This window comes from Candoia aspera, chromosome 5, assembly GCF_035149785.1.
Source record: "Candoia aspera isolate rCanAsp1 chromosome 5, rCanAsp1.hap2, whole genome shotgun sequence".
Lineage (NCBI taxonomy): Eukaryota > Metazoa > Chordata > Lepidosauria > Squamata > Boidae > Candoia > Candoia aspera.
The window spans coordinates 46,418,524-46,426,529 of NC_086157.1; the positions used below are offsets into that span (position 1 = coordinate 46,418,524).

The 8,006-nt window shown below is 41.4% G+C and overlaps 1 protein-coding gene across 1 annotated transcript in view; it reads right to left on the reverse strand.

The window, feature by feature from the left end:
* Positions 1 to 4,722, reverse strand: part of PIR (pirin) — a 30,554-nt gene extending 25,832 nt beyond the window's left edge. Inside the window, exon 1 of the mRNA XM_063305127.1 lies at positions 4,485 to 4,722. Within this exon, the coding sequence (XP_063161197.1) occupies positions 4,485 to 4,580 (96 nt within the window). The 5' untranslated portion in view covers positions 4,581 to 4,722. The remainder of the gene's footprint in view (positions 1 to 4,484) is intronic.
* Between the last annotated feature and the right edge of the window lie 3,284 nt (positions 4,723 to 8,006).

Here is an 8,006-nt window from a genome sequence, read left to right on the forward strand (position 1 = left end):
CAATTTCCACATTAAATACTAATGCAAAAATACTGATAGGGACCCATGCATATTATGGACAGTATTAGCTCCCATTATATATTCTGCACAATATATAGGTGGCCAAGCATCTGATAATATTAGATTTCTAACTGTCATTCTGGACACTCGTTCAGAAGAACTGAAAACAGTAGGGATGGTCTCTGGATATAAATGGCCTTTGAAATAGGGCAGTGGAAAATGTTGAAACAAGTTTTGTCTCGGTATGGCTTCCTTCATTTGTATTAATTAGATCAGCGTTTCTCAACCTTGGCCTTTAAGATGGGTGGATTGCAACTAGGGGCTAGGGGATTCTGGGAGTTGGAGTCCACCCATCTTAAAGTGGCCAAGGTTGAGAAACACTGAATTAGATCAATATATGGTACTCTACTCCTTTTGTTATTACAAATGGTGCTATCTCTTCATCTAACAACCAGTCTTTTGGAATTTGGTAAATATATATTTTATTCATTTTATTTTAAAAAGTTATGTGGCTACCCATCTTAACAAATAAACCTGGGCAACTCACAATCCAACAGAATAAAAAACAATTACGAAGATGTATAATAAACATAGAATGCACAACACAAGAGCCAAGGCACATAATCCTCAGCCACAAATTCATCATACTGGGCTCCACCAACAACCCAGCCCTAAGGCCTGTGGGAAAAACTTGGTTTATATAGCCTTCTGGAAGGCCAGTAAGATCAGGGCTGTAAGATCTCTGTGGGAAGGCTGTTTCACAGGTCAGGCGCTGCAACAGAGAAGGCATGTCTCCTGGATTCTGCCATATGGCACTGTTTCACTGGGGGATCTGGGGCATGCCCCCTCTGCCAGATCTGGTGGGATGGGCAGAAGCAGCTGTAGGCAGGCAGACCCGCAAATAACTGGCCCGGTGTCATATAAAGCTTTATAAGTGATAACCAGCACCTTGAATTGCACCCAGAAACTACTGGAAGCCAGGGAGCTCACATAGCAAAGATATTACATGGAACAGTTGAAGCTTCTAAATGCTTTTCAAGGGCAGCCCTCTGTATAGCATGTTATAGTCGCCCATATGAGAAGTGTTGTTGTTTATTCGTTCAGTCGCTTCTGACTCTTCGTGACTTCATGGACCAGCCCACGCCAGAGCTTCCTGTCCCACCCCCAGCTCCCCCAGGGATGAGTCCATCACCTCTAGAATACCATCCATCCATCCTGCCCTCGGTCGGCCCCTCTTACTTTTGCCTTCCACTCTCCCTAGCATCAGCATCTTCTCCAGGGTGTCCTGTCTTCTCATTATGTGGCCAAAGTATTTCAGTTTTGCCTTTAATATCATTCCCTCAAGTGAGCAGTCTGGCTTTATTTCCTGGAGTATGGACTGATTTGATCTTCTAGCAGTCCAAGGCACTCTCAGAATTTTCCTCCAACACCACAGTTCAAAACCATCTATCTTCCTTCTCTCAGCCTTCCTTACGGTCCAGCTCTCGCAGCCATATGTTACTACAGGGAACACCATTGCTTTAACAATGCGGACCTTTGTTGTCAGTGTGATGTCTCTGTTCTTAACTATTTTATCGAGATTGGTCATTGCTCTTCTCCCAAGGATTAAACGTCTTCTGATTTCCTGACCGCAGTCACCATCTGCGGTAATCTTCGCACCTAGAAATACAAAGTCTTTCACTGCTTCTACATTTTCTCCCTCTATTTGCCAGTTACCAATCAAGCTGGTTGCCATAATCTCGTTTTTTTTTAGGTTTAGCTGCAAGCCAGCTTTTGCACTTTCTTCTTTCACCTTCATCGTAAGGCTCCTCAGTTCCTCTTCGCTTTCAGCCATCAAAGTGGTATCATCTGCATATCTGAGATTGTTAATGTTTCTTCCAGCGATTTTAACTCCAGCCTTGGATTCCTCAAGCCCAGCATGTCGCATGATGTGTTCTGCATACAAGTTGAATAGGTAGGGTAAGAGTATACGGCCCTGCCGTACTCCTTTCCCAATCTTAAACCAGTCCATTGTTCCGTGGTCTGTTCTTACTGTTGCTATTAGTTGTTATACAGATTCTTCAGGAGGCAGACAAGATGACTTGGTATCCCCATACCACTAAGAACTTGCCACAATTTGTTATGGTCCACACAGTCAAAGGCTTTAGAATAGTCAATAAAACAGAAATAGATGTTTTTCTGAAACTCCCTGGCTTTTTCTATTATCCAGCAGATATTGGCAATGTGGTCCCTAGTTCCTCTGCCTTTTCTAAACCCCGCTTGTGCATCTGGCAATTCTCACTCCATGAATTGCTGAAGTCTACCTTGCAGGATCTTGAGCATTACCTTACTGGCATGTGAAGTGAGTGCCACTGTTCGATAGTTTGAACATTCTTTAGTGTTTCCCTTTTTTGGTATGGGGATAGAAGTTGATTTTTTCCAATCTGATGGCCATTCCTGTATTTTCCAAATTTGCTGGCATATAGCATGCATTACCTTGACAGCATCATCTTGCAAGATTTTGAACAGTTCAGCTGGGATGCTGTCGTCTCCTGCTGCCTTGTTATTAGCAATGCTTCTTAAGGCCCATTCAACCTCACTCTTCAGGATGTCTGGCTCTAGCTCACTGACCACACCGTCAAAGCTATCCCCGATATTGTTATCCTTCCTATACAGGTCTTCCATATATTCTTGCCACCTTTTCTTGATCTCTTCTTCCTCTGTTAGGTCCTTGCCATCTTTGTTTTTGATCATACCCATTCTGGCCTGGAATTTACCTCCAATGTTTCTAATTTTCTGGAAGAGGTCTCTTGTCCTTCCTATTTTATTGTCTTCTTCCACTTCTGCGCATATGAGAAGTGACTAATAATAATAATAATAATAATAATTGACTATGTATGTATCCCCTCTGCCAAAACAGGAAAATTTCAAAACATGGAGGTTATTCCATGAGACTGTAGTTATCACCACTACATTCACATTCCAATATACTGGCTTTGAAGACAGTGGAATGTTGGAAATACATAATGGCCAGTTGCCCACACTAAAAATTTCAGGTCGAAAAAGAATTAAATATCTGTTAATTTAGCTGATAAAATCACTGCAATACTTCAGTCAAACCATCTGGCAGATATTCAACTCAAATTAATGCTGATCCAACTTCTCCAGTTATCCTGAGCCACTATCAACAAATAGTTGACCATTTAAAGCCAGAACTACAGCACGACACCCCTAATTAAGTTTAATTCACCAACAACGTAGCCACTAGTCTGATATAGAGTGACTATGAGCAGAGGCTCCCGATCCAAGAATGGGCGCAACTGGTCACAAGATACATTAGCCAGGGAGCCACTGGCTGCTTTATCTCTTCCTATTTTTCATTTGATATTGGAACCACTGACCTGCCTTATTAGACAAACAGAAGTCATTTTGAGTATAAAAGTAGCTGTAATTGAACACAGATTGTTATTATGTGCCGATTATTATGTCTTATTGGAAAGTACCTATTTTTCTATACCAAAATGTATTGATATTTTACAAAAGTGCAGCATTTACTAGGTCGCTTAGTTAATTACTGTTAAGTCTCATATACTTTTGAAAGGCTATAATGTTTCTATGGGAAATTGTAATCATTGGAGTGTTAATTGTTGCTTGAATTATTCTAAGTATTTTGGAATAATATTCCAAAGAAACTTCATTTGTGGAAATAAATATATTTCTTATCTCAAATAAAAATAGTCACTAGTAAATGGTTCTATCTCTCACCTTGCATGGTTCTTTAAGTTTTGTGTTTGGTTTTATCTGAAAGAGCTGCCATTTGGGCCTCCTGGAAATCAGAAGTGGCACCTAAGTTCCATTTTTTAGCAAACCAAACTGGTAAGTGTCATTTGGATAAGAAGGTAACTTACAAGCCTTGTTTAAACAGCAGCATGTAATGGCAGCATGTAAACAGCAGCATGTACTGGCAGCTGAGGTCAGGCACTAAAATATTATGCCAGCATTTTATGCCCGTTGATGGAACTTCTTAATTTAGTTGTATAATCATTCCCTCACCGCCAGTCCTGCTGTGCTACCTCATCATGGTGGTGGTGGGGTTCCTGGGACAGATGAGCGAAGAATGTTGGGAGTATATGTATTCCCAGTAGGGTCACCCAAGATGTGAAGGTCATCCCAGCTGTCCAGCTAAAGCAAGAGACACCTATGTTGGGCAGTAGCAATATAGGAAGATGCCAGAGGCAGATAATCAATTTAGTGACAATGGCAAAGGCATCAACCCATACTGCGTGGGAGAACACAATGGTAAACCACTCCTGTATCTTTACCAAGAAAACCACATGGAGAGGAAACATAAAATGACTGATGACCATGGAGAAAATCTATTTAGTTGCTAAGAGTCAACAATGACGTAACGGCACATAAACAATCAATCATTCAATAATCATGCCATCAAACTTCTCTGGAAGGAGAGAGGAGCCAACTGAGGCCACTCCCCCCACCCCACTTACCTCAGGTCTGCCAATGCTCCTGCGCACCTGAGCTCTCATTCCTTCTGCCTGCTCCTTACTGAGGACAGTTTTTATAACTTTTCTTTCTCCAGCCATCCTTTAGAAAATGTGAGCCAACTCCTAAAAGGTTTCAAACAACAGCCAAAAAGAACAGGCAACTTTTGAACAGCATCTATCACAATCAAAACACATTTTCAACACACATGTAAATAGGGGCATAGAGCAACAACTGCACACTCCTTCAGCAGAAAACCCACGTGGACACAGCTTTAAGGGAATGAAAGGCTGCATTAAAAAAATGAGCTACTTGTTTTACTTTTCCTTTGAAAGGATGCCACTTAATTTTCAGTTATTTAAGCCTACCGGTAGAAAAGGGGATAATATCCAAAGGGTTTAGGCATTCCCCGTCTTCTTCAGCATCACAAAATCTCTCCTTTATCGAATAAAACCTCTTAGGGAAATCCAAGCGAAAACGTATTACGTATTAGAGTGTTTTGTTTTGTTTTTAAAAACCGACTCAGGATGACGCAGCAAAATCTTGCCGGCTTTTTCCTAAATTGCCACTGAAATCATTGGAGGATTACGCAATCCAGTGCAAATACACGGATGAGCAATATGCGCCAAAGGTGACTGCAATAAGCTGTAATAACTAAACACACCTATCTTATGCAAACCTTTTGCGTTCACGGCCTTCATTTCAGGGAAGCATGCGCTGAACTGTACACTTTGAAAAGGAGATTTAGTATGTTCGGTGAACTCTGCTCCACTCAGGTTTCCCGCAGAAGCCGGAAGGGGGCTCTAACGTTCATGCTTATTTTACTAAGGCAGTGAGAGGACGAAGATGAGAAAAATCGGTATCAGGAAAAATAAGACCATTACATTATAGCAAACTTACGTAGGCCCTCCGAAGCCCAAGCCGTCTCGCTGAAACCCCACCCACTGGGAAATGATGTCATAGCAAGGCTTTCCATCGAGGCTACCGCAGCGGGGGGTGGGTGTCTGATACGGGATTGCACGCGCTAGAACCCAGGTAAAAGAGGCTGAGACGGGATGGGAGCGCCTGCTTTAAATTAGGATAGGAGAGGCTTGGGGCTACTGCTGTCTTTCATCTCTCCTTTTGCCTATGGGAACTTTTTCATTCTGTCTCTTTTCCACAGCTGGGCTGTGGCAGGACGATATATGCATGGAGGAATCTTCTTACTGGCACACTTTTAAGGCTGCATGCGATCGCCATAAGATGCGTAAATGAGTTCTAAAGGAAGAATAGCTAAAATCAAGTGTAACGAGAGAATGTAACAGCAGAAGCGGCCGCGTGGATCCGGGAAGAAAGGTCTCCATTTGGGCAAAACGTATCCTCGGACCAACAAAATATCGGGGGAAAAATGTACTTATGAGTCGCTGCTCCATAGGAGTGAATAACTTTTTTATTCTTGGACTCTGCTTAGACATAATGCAAATTAAATCTTTCATCCAATCGAGGAAAAGCTACTTTAGTTGAATCTCCACTGGTCACACAGTCTTTTCAAGAGAGACTACAGTAGTCGAAGCAATCGTGCAAGCTAATTTTAAAGTTGTGTTTATGCATTCACACACAAAAATCAGGGAAGCTGGCTTCATTTAGCTTTATGTAGAAACTATAATCTTTGGTCTGTTTGTCTCTAGACAAACCACAGTCAGAACACATGGTTTCTGCCTTACAGTTCTTACTTGTTAAGAGCAGAACAAGCCAGATTGTGATTTGACTGGAACGCTAAGCCATTGAAATGCTTATGTTTAGTTCCTTCTACTTGTAGGAAAAGTTAAAGAGGAAAAGTAGTTGCACACAAAAGACGACCGTTAGAACTATGCCAAGAAAGCAGCATGGCAATGAACTGGATAATAAGAATTTTTAAAAGAGTATTCCTCTACGCATCTGAATCTACTCTCACAATCTGAGTTTCTTTCTGAGATGTTATGTGCATGCTTCACAGGAAATGCCATGATTAGGATTTCCTTCCAGAAAACATTTTCTTCTGGAGTTCCCCATTTTCCTCAATGAAAATGTTAAGGGGAGAGCGTCTGGAGCAGTCTAATGTATGCATCAGTTTATTCTACTCATACCCCGCCTTTCTATTTTGGCCAGATATCTGGGAGAAGCAAAGACGGAATAGAAATGGCAACAACCTGTAGCCGGGAGTGCATTTAACATTTTAGGAGTGTGCTAGAGATTGGGGAGTCGGGGGAGATAATAGAAAGTGGTGGATTACAGCACTATAGCTGGGGTCTGGACTGCGTGCTTTTTCCAACAGCGGAGGAAAGGGAGAGATGCGGTGAGCTGCTCCGGTTTTGCTAAACTATATTAAGCTTACTTTAGGGCATACACCATAGTTTTCATGTGTTTCCATGCCATAATTGTGGGAAATCTTGTAATTAATTTTTGTCAGTTTCTTCCACCCAAAGTGAGTGACATGGACAAGAGGGAGTTCAAGAAAGGTAAAGGAGGAGTTTTGAGGACATGTCTTCTCAGGAGGTCCATGGTGTTCAGTGGGACTTAATTCTACATTGAATGAGTTTTAAACACTGATAAATATATATATATATATATATATTTTAAGGAAAATATTTCTCATTGCGTAGTGGGGTGAACCAACACAGAAAGTTATGGGAGGGAGAGAGACCAAGATGGTGACAGGTGAGGAATTCTGATCTCAAGGTCATAAGCTTTTAACTATGGTACTACTTTTTTCTTTTTCATTTTGCTGCCTTTATGCTTTCAGATATTGTATATGTCATGCTAAATTTACAAGGATAGTCCTTATCTTCAAATATAGGATGCTTCTCCAAATGTTCTTGAGAATGAGGGATTATCTGGGAAGGTTTCATATTGCACTTTTTTTCATGTGTTCAAGGACATTGATGTTTTTTCCTTTTTGGAAGCTAGAAAGATGGGGTGGAGGGAAAGTGGTTTGGAAGATCAAAACCACTAAGCACGATTGCTGGACAACAGTCAAGTTTCCATAGCGGCCATTCTTATTCAAGGCTGAGTCCTAGCAGGAAAGGCTCTGTTGATTATATCTGAGTCAATGCAATTTTCTTCTCCTCACTTAGAAAAGTCATTCTTCAGGAGTTAGACACAGGTAAAGATGCAGGACGCAGCCACAATCAATATCAGATCAGTTACAACTTTGCCTCCTATAAAACACCAAAAGCCACTCTTTAGAGATGCTCTTGAGAATGCTAGAAATCCAGATGGTTTCTCTGAGATGCAGGGTAAGCTTCGACATTGTGGACGACAATTTTCTAGCCAAAATTCTGTTTCCACATATTGTGGATGTTGAAGTCATCTTCTACAAGTGATTTAGTTGAAATGGCTGGATGTCTAGATCTCAGCCTATTTCATTCCAGGCAGGTTACGTCACTCAATACTAGCAGCTGGGGGTTATCGATAATCTTCCATTATATCCAACATATAGTGACAGAGTCCCAAAACAGAGCCTATAATGGAGATCATTCAATGATTTTCTGGCTGTGACAAATGAAGCA